General features: G+C 44.0%; 1 protein-coding gene across 1 annotated transcript; it reads right to left on the bottom strand.

The window, feature by feature from the left end:
- Window positions 1–228: 228 nt before the first annotated feature.
- LOC104555878 (mitochondrial amidoxime reducing component 2) lies at window positions 229–10,488 on the bottom strand. Its single transcript, XM_010199492.2, has 7 exons — window positions 10,146–10,488; window positions 9,774–9,947; window positions 6,277–6,439; window positions 4,527–4,667; window positions 3,456–3,517; window positions 3,303–3,374; window positions 229–2,772 (listed from the first exon to the last, which is right to left on the bottom strand). The coding sequence occupies exons 1-7, from the start codon at window positions 10,430–10,432 to the stop codon at window positions 2,646–2,648; spliced, it is 1,026 nt and encodes a 341-aa protein (XP_010197794.2). The 5' UTR covers window positions 10,433–10,488; the 3' UTR covers window positions 229–2,645.
- Window positions 10,489–19,600: the final 9,112 nt, after the last annotated feature.

The raw sequence follows: 19,600 nt of genomic DNA, 5'->3' as shown, positions 1-19,600 counted from the left end.
TAGCGCTTGGCTGCCAGCTGGGGTTAAACCATGACACTTACACATACAACTTTCTCTCTGGTTAACTGCATCTTTTCCCAAACTTAGAGGTAAGATTAAGAAAAGTAATAATCTCTGTTAATTATACATGAGCAGTAGAAGTTAAATATCAAAACAAGTAACCGAGTTAAATACCAAAACAAAAAACAAAGAAAAAAGAAGATTCACAAGTTTTACAGCTTACAGGAGTTTGGATTCAACAGAAGCTTGTATTTCTATTTTCTTAGATTTAAAAAAGCAATTAACATTTTTAGGTACACAATTTTAAAACCAGTGATTTGTTATTGACATGTTTTCAGTCAATTTCCTAAATGGCTTTAGCAAGATCAAATACAATTCCTACAGTTACAGCAGTTCAACATTTATATGAAGATATTTATATTGCAATGTTTGTAAGTTATCTTCTCCACTTCCCAGAATGGCTTTCTCTCATCTCCTAACTGATTTAAGTGTCATTAGTGAAACGTGTTGTACTCAGACGCACACCTGATTAAGGACTCTTGCCAAATTTTTCTAAGTGGCTTTTACAGGGATAAATCTGAGGTTCAGATCTATAGCATTTTCTTAACAGGAATGCAGATGTAGTTTCTCATTGGAGACAGCCTCATTTCCAAATCAGCCCAATCAATGATACTCTAATAAAAGGCAAGATGATTTATACCACACGATTTGTGTTACATAAAGCCTAATGTGGTGGTAAAACAACAGTGAAAAAAATATGTTTAGCTAGAGCCAAAAACTCATCTCTTTTTCCTTCGGCTTCTTTGACTGAATGGACACACACGTAACTTGATGGCTTTGCTGCAGGCTGTCTTTGATTAATCATACCATTAGGAATCCCACAAGGTTTCAGCTCCTGATACCAAGGACCTTCAACATATGCTTCTTAAAAAGGAATCTCAGGATTATTTTCCTTTCCAAAAGATGCTTTTTGTCTCACTTCCTCCCACTAATTGCTGCATCAGGCATAGCAACACCCAAACATTGCAACGTGCAGTCTGACCTGGGCACTTGTTTGTCATAGGAAAACTTTAACACTTACACAGCACTCTGCTGACAGAAGGATATTCACGGCAACTCAATAGTTCACAAACAGAAGAAAACTACTTTCCCCATATGGTTGCTTCAGGCTTGCCACGTATGCCTGAACTGGCTCAAAGACACAGTGGCTCTCCATTTTACAGATCTGAGCTGTAAACACGGGGCAAAAATACCAGTTTCGCATTCACAACAGAAAGCAAAGAATCTCAACACCAGATTGTGTCGTATTTGTTCTTCTTCACACTTAATTGGATTCCCTTTTTTTGCCTAGATCAACACTCTTTCTAGATCTAGTAATCCAGAACAAAGCAGTATGCAGACAAGCATTGGAAAGATGGCTGGCTCTGCCTTAGAGTCCACTTTTTTTTTTAAAAGAAAATCACGTAATATTTAAAGAAAAGGCACTACTGCCATAATCCAACTAGGTTCTTCCCCTATCTGCTCTATGCAGCACAAAATATGGCAGAAAATCTAACTACCAGCAAATGGCAGAACCTTTGGTTAGAGGTAGGGGGCAACCAGAGATCTAAATGCATAATCAGTAATAACATAACACAACATAACATGCTCAGTCCAAAACCGCAGCTTGCCAAACATTTGCTTGGAGCTAGAGAGGAACTATGTACAAACACAAGAGCCTACAGTATTGGCCTGGACATCAGCTTGAATGTGCAGGCTTAGAATTACATCACTCAAGAGCTTTTCCTCCCGTCTAACGTGCATAAGGTCTCTGATCCAGCAAACACCTAGTTCTTTTAGTCAAATTGGAAGTTCTACTGATACAGCAGCAAACTAATCACTGCCCTACAGGACTGGTGTGACAGTATGCTTCAGAGGAAAAAAAAGCCTGATGGTTCAAACTCTATCAAGCAGAAGTCACAAATTAAATAAACCCCCAGTCTCCCAGATTGTCAGCCAGTGTTTCCACCTCCAGACTAGAGCAGCATTTCGCCAGCTCACAATCCTTCTCCTTCTGATATTGCTCCCATCTTGAAAGACAGTAATTTTCTTCAGGAAAGGACTGCATTGTAAGTATCATTGCGAAAAAGGATCTCCAGTTATTGATAGCGTAAGATGACTAGGACCAAGAAGGGTGGAATCTAAGACAGTGACTTGCCATCTGCTCTCCATGTTCACTTGTAAAGGCAGTTCTGTGACCAACATATTCACTTTACACTTGGCATGACAGGTTTTGTGGTTTTTATAGGCACTGATATGCGATGCAAAGCTCATGTACATAATTTTGGATCCCGATAGCGAGTTTGACATAAAATTTTAGGAGGTGTGATGCTCACAGCAGTGCTGTGAAGTCTGTCTTGGATTAGAGTTTCTTCTATTACAGCCCCCAGAAAAATCTAAAGACGTTTGCTACAGCCATGCTAGCAGATAACATGATCTGAAGTGAGTGGCACTTCATAGCCTCAAAGACCCCCTGCACCTTACAAAGGAACATAGCACAAGAGATATTGCCAGGAACAAGAAAAAGTTATGCTGGTGACTATGCTCGTGGGAAAACAGTTTGCCCGTGAAAGTGAAAAGGCATCCTCTGATCACGATCTCTCTCCTTACTCAACCATCTTGTACACAGGATCTCCAACTTGAATTACTCCAGTTCTGTCAACAGCGAAGTATTTTCCAAAGAGAGGGCTGGATTTGTGTAAATGTCGCTCGGACGGATCACACAAGCGGTAACTGCAGAGAGAGAGCACTTCTTTAGAATCAGTGCTAGCAAATTCTAACCAAAGCATCAGTGATGAGAGAGGGGACATGTGAATAGTGACACCCCGATTCCGTCACCGTACTAGAGTAAAAAGTCAAAAACATTGCAATTGAGAGAAACCAGCAGTTCAAACGGAGACAAAAGCCTGATTGTATTCACATATTGGTGCATAATATATATACAAAAGACTTGATAAAAAGAAATGCCAAAGTTGCCAAGTCAGACCTTTAAATACTTTAAATACCTGTTACCCCAGGCATTCAGCCTAGCAGAGATGAAAGAGACAGGGAACGTAAAGTTTGCAAGAAAGAAGAGAGAACTTCCTGAACTTTCTTACCATATAGAATTGCAGAAGGTAGAACGGAAGCCAATATGCACAGACACTTGGCATTATTATGTACCACACATACTTCAAACCACTTTTAAAACAGTAGTCTAACATCTGTTGGGATCTAGCCTAAATCCACTCCCACAGCCTAAGAAGCGCTGGTATTTTTACAACCTTTTCAATGTTTCCAGGGGCTCCTTCCTGTCCAGGGCTCCAGTGTCTGGGTCAACAGTTGTTAAAATACACCTGCAATGACAGACAGTGCCAAATCAATAACAGCTTCTTATCATAAATCTCTCTCTATAAAATTAACAGTCAAATGTTTACCTGCTACAACACATTGTTCCTTTCATCTCCACGTTGCCAATAATAATGTCCTCCCAGGTGTCCTGAGGGAAGGTAAACATAATACACAGATTAGATGTATCCTCATGCAAACACTTCTCCAGGAGTGGCGTGGTCATTCCTAGAAGCAGAATCACCATTCCAGACAAGCACCTTTACTCGGTACCTCTAAAATAAGCACAGTTATACTATGGTACTATTTTAATGAAATCCCTCTGGTCACCGCAATCATCCAATTGAGGTCTCACTAGTAATTGTATCTGGAACAAAAGATACATAAGTAATAAATCTCTTGTCTGAACTTAAAGCAAGTTTATGCTTACTTTATGTGTGATAATGTGATTGGTGACCTGGTCAGTTACTATTTTTGCAGGAAAAGTCTTTAGTGGAAGTAATTTTTCACTTCTCATCTGCACAAACTTCCTATTGCAATTCCTCTTGGAAGACAAAAGCCCATTCCCAATTTAGGAACTTCTCAGATCTGAGAAACTACCAGACCTATCTAGGCCAAATTCTTTGGAAAAATGGCAACACAACATAAAAACATGCAAATGTCACCATTACCAGTTCATTTCCTCACCAGATACTTTCCTGGGTTGTGTTTTTTGAGCTACCCGAATATCGTGAGAGATGCAGTGATAGACTTGCAAGACTGCAAAGATCAGTTTTGTGCCAAAGGCTCTAAATCATGCTGCCAATTTACAAATTGTTCATTTGTATCAGCAATCAATCAATTATAGCTTGCACAGCTTTCCCAACTTAAAGGCAAGCTTTCAGTAGCAGGCCTGTCATTCAAACATATTTCTCTTATTCCTTTGCTAAGCTAAAGCTGCGTTGACAGGCCTGCCTCCTCCCTCAGTGTTTCAGCGTGCGCTGACGTGAGCAGAAGCTGCATCCCTCTGGAATTCAGCTGTAAAAAAAAAGTTAAAAAAAAAAAAAAAAAATCACAGAATAGTAGCTTTTCTCATCCTTGTAGGCACCATCACACAAGGAAAGTGAGTTACAAAGAAACATAACCAAGCCTCCAAAAAGACATTTAAGACATTATTTTACCTCCTCAAAAGCACTGCAATCTGTCACGAGAATATTTGGCCTGAAGTTCTCCATCTTAACTTTCTTCTCCAGCTTTCTATTTAAATCTTCCAGTGAAGCTTCTGAAAGCATCAAGACTGGGCTACAATCAGGATAGGCAACCTACATAAACAAGCAGAAACAAATCCTAAGGTTGCTGTAAGAGCACAGGAGGAAAGTCGTGGAACAGCAAAAGGACAGGTATGCTGGAAGCAGTGGCCACATAATTATGCTGACTGGAAAGTTGCCCCACTCAGGTTTTAGTTTTCCTGGAAACAGGTTAACAAGTAAAATAACATGCTCTTTCCTATTTCAGTAACCACAGCAAGTTTTATTTGCTCAGATGGTAAAATTAAACTTCTACTTACAGAACTAAACCAACATGATATAAAGCTACCACAAGTTCTTACAAAACAATACCGCGTGTACGTCCCAGACATTTATTCTAGGTGTAAAACAGATTTAGGTATACCAGTTAAAACATGTTATGGAAAGTTATGAATAGGTACTTAAGACATTTATGGACCTGCTGAACTTACCTGGTTGCCTACAAACAGCTAACTAGATTTTTCTGCAAAGTGAATCTACCTTAATACAGCACCAGAGGGAGCTTCATGTACAGAGTAGCTAGACTGAGTTGCAACTGAACATCCTTCTAAGTTTGCTTTGAAGTAGGAAGGTTACCATTTTAGCAGACAAGGCCAACAAACAAAAACCCTCCAATCTGGTAAGAATTTTAGTGTATAGTCCTCCTCTCGTCTTTCTCTTGTATTATCTTCTCCTCGCCCTTGTACATGCCTTTACAAATCTTGAGAAGTGTTGAAATAACTAAATATACAGTTCTGCCCTCTTTTCATGCTAGGATTCCTGAATGTCACTCCTTTACATCTGTCATCCCTTCTGCTGAAGCCTAGCCTTCTGTATTGGTCTCAGTGCCCTTACATAATAAATGCATATCTATAAGTGTCCATATTTGAATATACCACCTTGTCTTCGTGCAGTACCAAGCAAACACTGATGCTCTGCAGATAATAACATCACATCAGTAAGGCAAAGCACTAACAATTTTGCATTTGCTTAAAAAGCTTACGCTCATCAAACCATCTTCCCATGAGAAGGTTGTTCAGACAAAAAGAAGGGCATCACTGGCTTCAACAATACGAACATCTCCTTTCCCTACCTGCATTAACGTTCTCTTACATCATACCTTCAAGCCTCTTCCCACAGAAAGAGAGAGATGAAAGCTCTGCAATAGTCTTTGGATTTTAAATCCTAGGCCCACAACTATAGAGCCCTGGGTTAAGCATTGTTCCTTCAAACAGAACAGGAGGAAATACAATTCATATCAGTACAGTCCTAGACCTAACAAGGGATAGGAACAGAAGTCCTCTATGCAACACAGATTACACCATCAAAACATCTTAAAAAAAATATTACTTTTTTCTAGTTGCTGGGGCACAAAAGTAATGCCATTCTGCAATGTAATAGCTCCTCTTTAAATTTCAGTATCAGACTCCAGCTGTGAATGGTCAATAGGTTGGAACAAATTTGAAGTAAAATTCAAGCAACTCATCTCATCACAGAAAAGGAGAATATTCACGTGATTTTAAGTACCTGACTACACACCTTGCTAAACTGGTCACAGCCACAACCGACAGAACGGGCAGGTTTTGGCAACCGTGCGCAAAACAGTTAAATGGAAGTGCTTCTGAGAAAAAGAGCATTCATTTACCTCATCTGTGGTTCGGAAAACATTCATTATGTCCTTTGACTTTCTTGGCACCATGGAGGATTCAAAGTGCACCAGTCGATATGGCCCCGAATTCAGGAAAGTGGTGATCCAATGGGCCACTTCATCTCCACAGTCCCTGCCTTGGATATCCAGCCCAAACACCCTGAAGGATCACAGGACACATCAGCAAGGTAGCAGGAAAGCTGAAAAGTCACTTGTTATTCAAAGGCAAATAACTTCTTTTACTAGTGGTAGCAAGACACGGTAAACAAACTGCCTGGATTATAACAAAGTGGAAGTTGCTTTCTGAATTTGACACAAGGATCACTCCTAGTGTGCAATCTCCATGTGGCCATCTTGTTTTGAAAGCCATCGTACTTTCAAGCAAGAAAACAAAAAGGGCTACTCCTGCATTTGCATGTGCCCAAGACACCAAAAGATTTACACTCAGAAATCAACTAAAAGGTAATTCATTTCAAAAGACAAATGATAGTTTGAAAGGATGTGGTTAGTTACTTTAATTGGCATTTACAAATTATATTAAATGCTGTAAGTGGTCCTGAATGTTAAGGAAGCTTTCCTTCAGATTTTAGGGCTGTAAAAACTTAACCAGAGCTCAACGAAACTCTTAAGCTCACAGAATAGCTCAGTAACTTCAGAGAGGTTAAAGATTCATAATGGAAGCAAAGTCCACGGGGTATAAAAAGCCATTATCAGTAGAATACAAACAAGTTTACACAAGTTTCTTCTTCTCCCTGAAAGAAAATGTAAACCTCAACTCACTCTTTTGATACACATCAACGTCAGTCACGAATAATTTTACTTCTCTCTTTGAAATAGCTATTTTGACGCAAATGCACTGCAATTTCCTCTACCTGTGCAATCGTACCCTGGACAGCTTAAAGCACAGATACAGGTATCCAAACAGATCATCTAGCCCAAGCTCATCCCCTAGGAGCTCTACTTTACTCATCTAGGGGAGAGACGAACCATTAGGGTGCTGGCAGCAACGTCCCCGCTCTGTTTGCTGCGATCCTTGTACCAACTTTGCGGTACAGGTTGGGATTAAACACCACTGCCTCAGACAGTATTCAACTGCCGTTCTCTCCCTTCCATTCTCTCGCAGTCCCTGCGTGCCCTCTGGCTGGAGACACAACAGAAGTGAGGGCCTTGCAGTCTCCAAAACCACTGTTTTCCACCCACAAAGCATATCTACCCCAAGCACTTGGTGGTATACAGATCCACAGGAACAGTTCATGTAGTTTCAGTATTGCAACATAAAGTGCACAAATGAAGAACACGAGGCTTCTTAACCACAGTGCTAGAGAAACCCTTGTAAAGTATGCACAGATAGAAACTGTGCCTACACAACTGTAGGCTTCAGTCCTACATTTGACTCCCTCAAACAGAGGATTTTTTCAATATTCATGTCGAATCTGCAACTGGACCTACTAGTTTCAAAGATTAGGATCTGCACAGCCTCCCACATTGCCTCAGTTCCCAACCATGCTACATGAGCTGGCACCTGCATGAGCTGGCACCAACCTGAAGGCGTCGTGCTTGCCTAGGAGTAAAATAAACAGTCTGGGCAGAGGGTCTTTCTGGCAGAGCCTTCTGTGCAGCAAGAGAGACGTTCTTCCTCACAAGCTATAAAAGGAAGAATCTAGGAGCAAAAGGCCTGAATGCAGTACTACTCCCAAACCTCATTCTTATGAATGGATTAGAAAGAATCAGCCTTCATTTGGCAAAGGGTAAATTGCTTAAGCACAGTAGAGTCATGCAACACCTCAGGATTCTTCCTGAGAAGCGCAAGGCAACTTTTAACCATGGGTATTGCCAATTTCACATCCTGTGACACAACCTACAACATCAGACAACTTGGTCATTTTTGAAGTCTATTTACAAGCATCCAATTTTTGCTTACTTGCATTCCCAAAGTCTAGCAAATTTAAAGCCAGAAAGTGCAATAGATTATTAAGGCAAAGAATGAAAAAAAAAAATATAAGAAAGAAAATCAAGAGAAGAACAAATCACTGAGATCTAAAATTGGAAAATCAGAGCTATTTTTTCATTACTGGAAAGCATTTAGTCTATTTAAAGAGTTTTCTAATGACACAATACATTTTAGGAAAAAAAAATCCTTGAAAACCGCAAGTTTTTGTAGTGTTATGTGTTACTGCCTAACACGTGGGCATTATAGGCATTTTGTTAAAGCCTGAGCTATTTCTCCATGAGAAATGCTATCTTTTGTAAATTGCACCTGCCTTGTATAAATAGAGATACTGAGCTATGCTGATAGAGGGTTTCCACAGCAACAGACTTACACTAAAAGCTGGTGAATGCAACTCCTTTCCAGCACTCCAGCATTCCCTTAGTTTTAATTACAGCAGCTGGTACATTAACCCTCTCTCTTATCCAAAGGAAAAGCACTTAGCAGTACCTTTGCAAGGGCTAACATAATTTACAGTTACTAAATAGTCATATATTTACATTTTAGCAGAGAAAAGGTTTTCTGTTTCCCCTCCCCCCAGCAAATTTCCCAGCATGGATTTCAATACACAGATAAAATAACTAGGCCTACATTCATAACAACAAAGCTCGAGGGACACAGCTAAATGACTTATGTTTGTAACCTGTTCACTTGAAACCCCTCTGAAGTAGCATCTCCAGGGCATGAGTTGCTCTCTGGGGATTCCTGTCTTGCCACCATGATGACAGAGTGAGCTGTGTCAACCAAGTTGTTAATTCAGGCACCTCAGTTAAACGCCTACTGACAGGGGTGAGGGAATCTGAACTCCAACATCTCATCGATTCTGAACAGCCAGTGTGTATCCAAAAATGCTGATGCATATACTTGTGATGACCAAAAAATACCAACACGCATGACTGAGGCTCTGAGATGCTCACCCAGGCACAAATGAATACACCAGAAGTAAACACAACTGAGTAAACATGACTTTCTATGAAGACTGAAGATCACACTTCATTTGGCAGATGTATAATGTATGGTTTTTGAATACTGTGCCATCTCTTCCCAATATTTGTTTTCACTAGTGATTAGTAGGTTAAAACTAGACCTTTTGTTATGACAAACAAAACTGGCCTCCTGCATAACACACAGTAATGAAATTCACAGAATTGTTTGGATTGGAAGTGATCTTTAAAGATCATCTCCTCCAACCCCTCTGCCACAGGCAGGGACATCTTCCACAAGATTAGGCGGTTCAAAGCCTCCTTCAACCTGGCCTTGAACACTTCCAATTATGGGGCATTCACAATTTTGCCTGGTAAGCCATTCCAGTGTCTCACCACTCGCCACAATAGATTTCTTCCTTATGTCTAATCTGAACCTACCCTCTTTTTAGTTGAAAACCACTGTCCACGCAGGAAAACACAAACCACCACATAGTGTCGAAAAGCAAAGCATGTGAGGGAGAGATGGTATTCAGACAGATGAGAAGGGGTTAAAAAAACAAATAAATATAACTTTTCAGTACCTGCAGTTCAGCACGGGATTCTTCCTGGGAAGCTTTATGGGCAAGCACAGCCTCTTCATTTCTGGTGCCTCCAAAGTCAAGTGTCCGTTCTCAGACCCGACAGATATAAGGACCAGCCGTGGCTCCTGGCGAGCTGTAACCATGTGCCCATCTTCCTTGGTCACAAGCCAAAACCTGTAGTGCAACGCCAGGGGTCAGAAACGCGTCGAACACCGTCAGAGGCAGAGGCCAGGTGGAGGGTGCTGCCGCAACAGCACCAGCGCACCGGCGCCTCTTCAAAGGCCGAGAAGGAATCCAGAGGCGGAGCCAGAAGAGAGGGCTGGCGGCAGGACCTGCCTCCCCGCCGCCTACCCCGCAGCACCTGTCCGTTACCTGTCCCGCAGCTCCCCGCTCCGCAGCCCCATCGGCGTCACCTGCGCCCGCGACACTTCCACCCCCTTGCACGACTTCACTGGGTACACGACGAGGCGCAGCACCGTCCCGACCCGCTGCAGGCGGCGCGCCGCCCGCCTCCGCCCGCCGGCCCAGCGCCATGCGCCCAGCAGGGCGCCCAGCGCCAGCGCCCAGGCCGCACCTGCCCACAGCCATCCCGGCCGCGCCGCCCGCAGCCACGGGCCCAGCGCGCCCAACGGGCCCAACCCGACCCGCGCCCCGCTCATGGCGACTAGGCCCTACCGCCGGTGCAGGCGCCTGGGCGGGGCGGGGACAGGCCGCGGGCCAGCGGCCGCCCCCTCCGGCCCCGCCTCTCCTGATGCCCAATGCGCTTCGCAGCGGCTGGCGGGGGTTTGCTCGGCAGCTGCACGCTTCCCTCGACCTCGGCTTCGGCAGGGCAAAGACCTGCGGTGGAAGAGGGTATATTTTCCACGATAGCATTCACATTGTCAGGGTCCAAGTGCACAAAATGCAGGTGGCAAATGCGTTTCTTCTCATAGCTGGGCTTCTATTAAAAACAGGGAAAGTATGAATAAATACATGAGGACATGGAATTCAGGTATTTGGCTTGGCTTGGAGAAGAAGTGACAAATGGGTGGCTGCAGGGAAAGAGATGGTGTGAAGAGCATCAGAGGTTGAGGTAAGGGAGTCCAGTGCCATTTGGCCATCTTGGGGTATCTGCCCACACCGGCTGCCTGGTACCAAACTTGTTTGCCCCATCTGAGAGTTTCCCTCTTGTCAGCAGGGTCACGGGGACATCACTTTGTGGGACACGTGTCTGTGAGGCAAATAGAATATAGAACAGGCTGGAGTGGCCAACAACATTGTCACCACAGGTCTCTCCTTCCTCACGGGCAAACCAAGAGCCTTGGCTCTTGATTTCCCTCAGCTTCTGCGTTAAGGCCAAATTCATAAATTAAAATTGTCAGGATCAGTGTGCCGAGATCAAAGTCTCAGCAGACGAGAGATGAGGAAGCTTGGCGGTAGGCATTTCTGAGAGATTCAGATGGCTTGGTCACAATGGACTACTGAAAGTACTGTATCAACAGCATCCTGGCGGGCAGGATGTTGAAGACGTGGCTGTCATGGGCCTCTCTCAGGAGTGCGTGTGGATGGCCAGGCCAGGAGGACTTCTCACAGCCATCCCATCTTGAGAAGTGGGCTTGATCACAGGCCAGGATCGGAAAATGTTCCTGCTAATGAGAATCATTGTAGCTGTTAAAAAGTACAGTGTGATTCATGACAAAGTGATGGTGGATGAAGACAACATGATGGATGTCAGATGCAAAGGCAGTGACAGCAGATCCATCTGCACTGGCAAGGCCCTCAAAGCCCTGATCTTCCCCAGGGACAAGAGTGGAGTCCATGGAGGAGCCCTGAACCAAAAGGTCCATTATATGATTGTGGGTATGCAAGCATGAACCAAATAGTGGCAAAGAGACAGACATCTTCTGCCAATAAACCTGACTTTGTTGCAGATGTCTTTGCCTGCTTCTTTCAGGTGTGGGGGAATGCTGGGCAGGCAGCAGTGCTGGGACACTAACAGCCTACCTGACCAGCTGTGGTGCAGAGGAGAGTAACATCTACATTCCTCATCAGGAGGCTTGGTATTACTTGAGTGGTCTCCTGGCCATCTTGGGTAGTTGCTCTCTGTTATTCTCATGTTACTGACCGATTTGGGGTGAAGGTCTCTGATAACTTTATCTTTGGGAAGGCGCAGGAGGAAGGGCAATGTTTTTGTCCCCTTATTTCCCAGTTGGCTGTTTAAATCATGCCCTGATGCTAGTCATGTTTTTTGAGACCTTTCTCCTACAAGTAGGCCACAACACTAAGGATATGCAGGACTTGTGTTTATTTTCAATTTGACCCTGGAACAAGCCAGATCATCTGGAGATTAACTACCGATCAGCAGAACCTCGTGCTGCTGTTGGGCTGTCTGGGAGGCGTGTGCCACCTGCACACCTTTCACTTTTGAAATCCCTTCTTACACTGCTTTACAATTCATGGTTTTTATGAGATAAGTTACCTGGTTTGTGTCTGAGGCATGGGGATCATCTGAATGTTGCTTCCTTTCCACCCTGCTCAGTCACACTATCTGGCCTCAGGATCACGGGTCCCTGTAAGCCCCCCAGGACCCCCAGGAGGATAGAAGTTGTGCAGAGTGTTCCCGATTTCCTTCTCCATTCACCAGTACAGCCCTTCCCCCCTGCTCCCGCTCGTAACTCTAAATGGCCAGTCTGAAATGGGGCAGAACTGTTGTGCTTGAGATGGGACTGATGCAGGGAAGACTTGGTATCTCCATCAGGGCTGATCTCCTCACACACAGACTTTCCATGCTCCATCGCTTCTACCAGTTGTGGCAGATGCCTGGCAGCGAGCCTGAGTCCACCACGTGCCATCCTGCTGCAGCACAGATGAGCTGTGCTCATCTCACCACTCACCATGGCGAGACACCCTGTCCTCCATACCCCTGGGACTCTTCCATTGCACCAGGTAAATCACAGGAGCTAAACTGCTTGGTCCAGTTCGACCAGACTTCCTCTCCTCCTTCAGACTGTTGACCCACTGAGTCAGAAACAATTATTCGTGATGACTTTTATGACAGCCACAGACAAGAGAGGAGTGTGAGCCCTGCTGAGTAGACTGGGAACCCTTGCATGCTCTTTGATAACTGTTAATCTTCTCATTTAACATGCAGTCAATATTTTATGATTTAATTGAATTCATGCAGAGATCTTTAATCTGCAACTGCACCCACAGGAGCAGAAAAATACTATAATGAGAACCAGGCATCTAATGTATCAGCAAACGTTCAACAGAACTGCTATGGCTGTCTAATTAGTAAGCATTGTCTGATAGCAGTGCTCGCAAGCATGAACCAAAACAAATCGGTGTGACTACTAAAGCCATAAAGACACAAAAACACAGAGTGGTTTTAGAATCTAATAATAAAAGCGATGCATCAGATGCAACAAATCAAAAGATAAATATTAATGTTTATGCTGGCCACAAGTTTTTAAAATGCACAGGCATTCCTGACAAAAGTTGATGCTTATTTTCATGAGCTTAAGGCAAAAATGAGTAACTATCTCCTGTGATTTCTTGATCACTGGTAGCATTCTCCGCTGTGCAAATCACAAAACGTGGGAAGCTTTTGCTCTCTGAACTTCAGTCTACAAAGCATCAAAATAACAGGATTTGGAACAAGAAGAAAACATTTTGGGTGATTTACTGCTTGATCCCTTCTCTTGGATGCCAGAGAAAATAGGTCTAGAGTGTTTATATACTTTACCAGCATAAGAATTTGGAGAAGTATGGACCTGTACCGTGTGATGGTGTTGTGAACAGCTGCAACTTCTCTCTAGTTGCACATAATGGGCAGCACAGAGGTGTACAAAAACAGATTATTTCAGTCTGAAGGACTTGTTAACTAAATTTGTAAATAACTCACCTTTGCTAATGGTTGCATATTACTTTAGAGAAAAAAAAATCTAAATCCAAGAATGATCTTGAACATTCATCCCCTAAATCTATCGGCCTGGAGCCTAAGGAGATTTGGTTCAGACCAGTGCTGAAGGAGCAGCTGTTACATTCAGCCCTGACTCTTCTTGGAGACTATGGCGTGAAGGAGCTTAAAGAGGAATAACAGAAAGTGGCAGCATCTGCATAATCACTCCTCTCTTGCTGTGATACAAGGAATGTAAAATGAGAAATAGATGCAGAGAGCACGGATGTGGCTTAATGTTTCAGGTCTAAAACTGCAGCCTTTGAGAGAAGCTATTTTCATCCCTTTACCAGGCACCTCTCAAAAAGCCTCCAGTAAGTAGCTTGACCAGCAGGTTTGTTTAATCCTCCATCCCAGGCATGCCTGGGCTTCCCTAGGAGCCACCAACTCCTTCAGCTATCAAACAATATGAATAGAGCCATTCAGTCAAAATGTAGGTACTGCTTTTGTTACAACCCAAACACAGCCTCTTGTGTGGCAGAAGTGTACTTGCTGCAGCCAGAATGGGCACAGTAAACCTGCACTTAAAAGGAAATGTCCGTGTTTTCAATTGCTTATTACTTCATAGAATCATAGAATGGTAGGGGTTGGAAGGGACCTTTAGAGATCATCTAGTCCAACCACCCTGCAGAAGCAGGTCTACCTAGATCAGGTCGCATAGGAACATGTCCAGGCGGGTCTTGAAGACCTCCAGGACAGGTGTGCTGAAATTCTCTGCACTGGGTTCTTGCCTCAGGCTCCTTAAAACATGTCTGATCAGATGGAGGATTCGCAGTGTCAGTCCCACAGCAAACTAGGGCAGGGCTCTCTCAGTCATGAAAGCAGGTGATGCCAGTATGTCTTGAAAAAGCATCCTGTCAGCTCAGGAGCAGCCACATGACGAATTGGAACAATTTCTGTGGAAAAGGTAATGTCCTATCTGCCTTCAGATTCAGTGGGAAATTGGAGACAATTCTTCTGGGGGCAAACCTAAACTCTTGTAGCAGCGGCTCAATTGGAGGTCTAAGATGAATGACAAGGAAAGAGCTGAAGAATTTTACTTGTTTCCACTTAATAAAACCCAAAAGAGAAGTGACTGAGGGTCTTGTAGGTCTTAATAAGTGTGTGGTGTTGTACTTTGGAAAGGCGTAAAATCCCACACCAAGGGGTAGATTTGGATGGATATAACAAAAAAAGTCCCAGTGACAAAGATGAGGTGTTAGAATGGAGCTAAATGTAGGCTGGGCTTGTCTCAGTGAAGGAATAGGGTTAAATGCTTACCCCAGGGATATGCCAGTTATTTTTGCAATGACTCTCTGATAATCCAGCCAACAGCAGGGATGAGGAGACGACACAGCCAAATATGCAGTCATCCTGTGCTGATTTCAACATGATAAACATGATATTACACCCCCACACCCCTACAAATTATAACCACCTTCCAAACTTAGAAAAAACAATAAATTAAACAGATTCCTACACCGTGAGGAGGGGAGGGTAAAAGCATTGCTGCTTCCTCTTCAAATCTTCAAGGAAATCAGAGTTCAGTGAGTCACACACTAGAAATGAGCTCAGTGAAATTAATGTACAGGAAAATCTCAGGCGGATAATTGGGAACCATAGAAATAAAAATAGAATCATTAATGATAGATGCTTTTTACTAGAGCCAGAGCACTGAGATAAAGGGATCATTTTTGTGAAGCTTTGTCTACACAGAGAATCATAAATACATAAACACCATGTGAGTTGGTAGGCAACTTCCTTTCACGTTCCCGTCATAAAGGAAGATGAATTGAAAATTGTCTTTCTCCTTCAGTGAAGTGCTGAACTTCAGTCTCTCTAAATTCACCAGGACAATACAGGCTAACATTTGGCCCAATGTTAACTAACCCAGGCTGACAACATTACAAGTTCTTCCCATGTTCTGTAAATGCGATTCTCCAGGTAGACGTAGTATCTGTCAGGCTGCTTTAGGAGACTGAATAGGCAGAGTAGAGCTGCCTGTCATCTGGGAGAGCAGGTAAGGACAAAAGGAGAGCAGTGCATTTATTCTGTAGCACAAGGACTAACACACTTGTGCAACTACATTTTAGCAGTCATCATGGGCAACATGGGATTCACCAAGGAGAGCAAAGTCCCCGCTCCAGGCACAGCTGAAAAAGGAGTCTGACACTGATTTAATGTCCTAGGAAAGGAAGCAGTAGCAGAAATAGGGGAAGGCAAAATGCATCAGGGCGCAAGTACACACAACATGCTGGAGCTGGGTCCAAGGCTGCTCCTGGGAGAGGTCATTTCAGTCTGCTGACCTCCATTCCTCCTGTGTTTGAAATTACACATCCTGACTCAAGCAGTTGTGATCTCTCAGCAGAGGATGAGAGTCAGAATCAAGAAGTGGCCATGGCTCATTGACTTTCCTCCAGTGAAGCAGCCTTAATCAATGGTTTTAAGGCACAGCAAGAACCTCAGGACAAAGCATAATCCTTGTTGAAGGAAAAAAAGAACACCACGACAATATTCCTACATCTTTACATTTGAAATATTAGCAAACAGGAAACTCAGGATGCAACTGTGTAGAAAACACTGGTATGTGGAGACACACTGCTGGGAGCCAGCATCCTGAAGATGGGTCTGGACACACCAGGAGAACAGCGTAGGGAGGGGAGGAAATCCTTGCAGGAGGTGAGACAGAGCAATGAAGCAGGACGACAAGGCTGGAAATCTGATTTTTTTTCCCAGGAGATGGCGCTAAAGGACAATTGCCTTTCAGCCGGCGTTGTGCAACGCAGCGGAAACTTCGCTGGGGGCCAAACTGTTCCTCAGGCAGAGTCTGTGCTGCCATCTTCACAAGTCGCTCATTATCAGAGGCAAAGTTTTATTAATGTGTGCTTTTAGCAAGGCTGAGGCTATTTCCATACAGTAAGTAAATATAAGCTTTCTGCTAGCTACGGCAGGATCCCACTCATAGACTCATAGAGCCACCTAGGCTGCAAGGAGTCCAGGTCTTTCCTCCAGCCTCCTGCTCAGAGCAGGGTTAACACTGAAATCACGTCGTGTTTCTCTCCACTTCATACAATGATGCCTTAAAAGCCTCCAGGGACTGAGACTCCCCAGCCTTCTGAGGCAACTTCTTCTCATGCTTAATTATCATATTGGGTTTTGTTGGGTGGGTTTTTTTTCCCTTTTATCCATCTGTAAACTCCTAATTTTCAATTTATGACTACATCTTGTTGGCAACTTCTTCTTAGGTATTGAAAAACTGTTGTTGGCTTCCTCCTGGGTCTCCTTTCCTCCTCCAGCTGAATAAGCCCAGAGCCCTGAGCCTCTTCTCATAGGGGGATGCAGGATTCAGGAAGGAGCACCATCCTCCCTGAGCTCAGGTTGGACTTCACCCGAAAGTCTGATACTACTTTTTATTACTTGTTAATTTTATTCCTTTACTTTCTTTTACTTTATTTGTCTCCGTTAATCTACAAGCTCTTTAGACTCCCTACTGCTCCTTGAAGAAAAAATGATTTTCACAGCAGACTGTGTACAGGTAACTGCAGCAACCTGGCACACATTTAGGTCCAGTTTTGTCTCAGAAGAGGCTGGCACCTAGCTGACAAGAGATTCAGCACAGAGAAAAAGAGACAACTGGTTTTGCAGCACTCCAACACAAAACCCTTACAGACAGGCAGAGGACAGAAACATTGTTTAGCCCTGAAGTGAACCTTGGCCTGGGACTGGCAAAGCCCTGGAGGTGCCCATGTGGTGTGGTACAGCTTCCCTCAGTTACAGCACTTCAAAAGCAAGCTGTTCGAGAGTGCTTCCTTGCTGCTAATGGCGCAGGACAAAGGACAATAGCCGTGAGGTCTCTGCCATTTCCTCAGAGCCTACAGTAAGCCAGAGTAGTAATTAAATGTTCTGGCAAAAACAGCAGAAATAAGCTTTATTTTGCTCTGTGACTCATTAGGAGGACACTAGGAATAGCCAGGAACTTCATTTAAAAGTGACTTGCCAGGCTGTCAGGTTAGTGAAGTTCATTCCTGAGAGAAGCGTGGGTGAGCTAAATACTTCTTGCCACTTTCGCATGTATTCAGCTTCCCAAACTTATTTATCCTGCCATTTTTTAAAAGAGATGGTAAAAGGCAGGCAGAAATCCAAAGGCAATTAGCACAGCAGCACACCACTGAAAACGAAAACCTGTGTGGTGAAGCAATGGGTAGAAGTGCCATGCAAGTAACTGGAAGGAGGAACATATTTTGCCCAGTTAAAATGTCAGGTCAACTCTTGCCCGTGTACCTGCTGTACCGTAACATCCGCTATATCCCACCCATGAGAGTCAAGTGTCTGGTTTGTTCCTCAAAGGAACCAGGAGATGAGCTGCAGACAAGCCCATTTTAATAAACTGAAAGCTCTCCCTTCTGGGGCGGCCCTTCCAACATTGTCCTTGCCAAGACAACATAAAGCTCGTGCAGAAGCCAAGTGTTAATCCCAGACTGTCCCCCTGGCCTGGCCCCAGCAAGCCCAGCCTCCTCACTGCCACCCACCTCTCACTCTCCTCAGAGTCACTGCCAGACTTCCAGCATGATGGCTCTGCTTCAGATGGAGGTTGTCATTTCTTATGGGCTGAGCAGGATCACCTGCCACCCGTTGCTGAGTTAGTCATGAAATATTTCCTCAGCCCTTAACGTCTAACACCTAAACATCTAGCAACCACCATGCTGCAGGATTTGGCCTGTCCTCTGTCTTTGCATCATAGCACACAGACCTGGCACAGCAGGGATGCTGCCACAGTTGACAGGAACTACAGCCCTCTGCCATCCACCCCACTGAAAAATGAACCTCACCCTATAGGTTCAGATTTTTTAGGCACTGCTGTGTGAGCTGGGCTGGTGAGGAGAGTGGTGAACCCTCAGATCAAGTCTTGGCCTCACATATCCACTCCACCGGCTAAGGAGTGAATTACCGCTCAAGGAGAACTGATAAGCAGCACTATTTGGTAGCCTCAGTGAGAACAATCAGTTCATTTTGAGGAAGGAGAATAGGCTGGCATGAATCACCAGCTGTTTTACAGCAAACAGCTATAGGTTACTTGCTTACTTTTTCTTTCCCTTTCCTCTTTGTTTGCTTTTGGAGTATTTTAGAAACACTGTTCAGCAGAAGCTGACTTGCCAAGATGCATCAAGCTACTTTTAGGCTCACATGAGAGCACCACTTATATATCATTCAGGTTTCTGTATGGATGGCAACCGCGTTACTCCCTTGAAGTTGCAGCAGGTGAGCAGAGACCATAGGTCAGCAGGCAAAAAGTCAGCAGTAACCACTGCCAGGCAGCTCACAAGCTAAAGTTCACATTTACCTCTGTGGAAAGTCCCTGCACCAAATGGACTGGACTCTGGGTGTTGCAATAAGGGAGCAGCCTTTCTATTCAGAGGACACGTGGACAAATAAATGGACACTCATTCCACACAGAAACTTGGAGGCACAAGTCTCACCTGCATTGCTATATCATTCAAAAAAATCAACCAACCAAACAAAAAAGCTCCAATGATTCTGTAAAAGTAACATAAAACACAGAGTGGTGTAACAAAACTCCATCCCAAAATAAGCAGACTGGCATGGCATGTGTGCAAAAGACACAGCAATTATCAATACCCTCTGGCATGCCGGTGGGGCAGATCAGAGGGGCAGGTCTGTCCCCACAAGGGAAACTCAGGAGACACAACTAAAGGCATGAAATCAATAAGTCCCTTTGTGGCTATTCTTACCCCAACTCATGCAACCTTAGATCCTCTGCAGCCTCCCCTCTGCACCTCACCATTCCTGAGCATTTCCTTGCAGTCTGGATTACAACCACATCCTAAAAAAGCGCTGAGGCCACAGGGAGAACAACACAGGGAAGTTTACACTGCAGCTTCCCCTCGGTGCT

Source organism: Colius striatus, chromosome 2 (assembly GCF_028858725.1).
Source record: "Colius striatus isolate bColStr4 chromosome 2, bColStr4.1.hap1, whole genome shotgun sequence".
NCBI lineage: Eukaryota > Metazoa > Chordata > Aves > Coliiformes > Coliidae > Colius > Colius striatus.
Note: the sequence above shows the minus strand (reverse complement) of the source record. Positions and strands in the feature narration are given on the sequence as shown.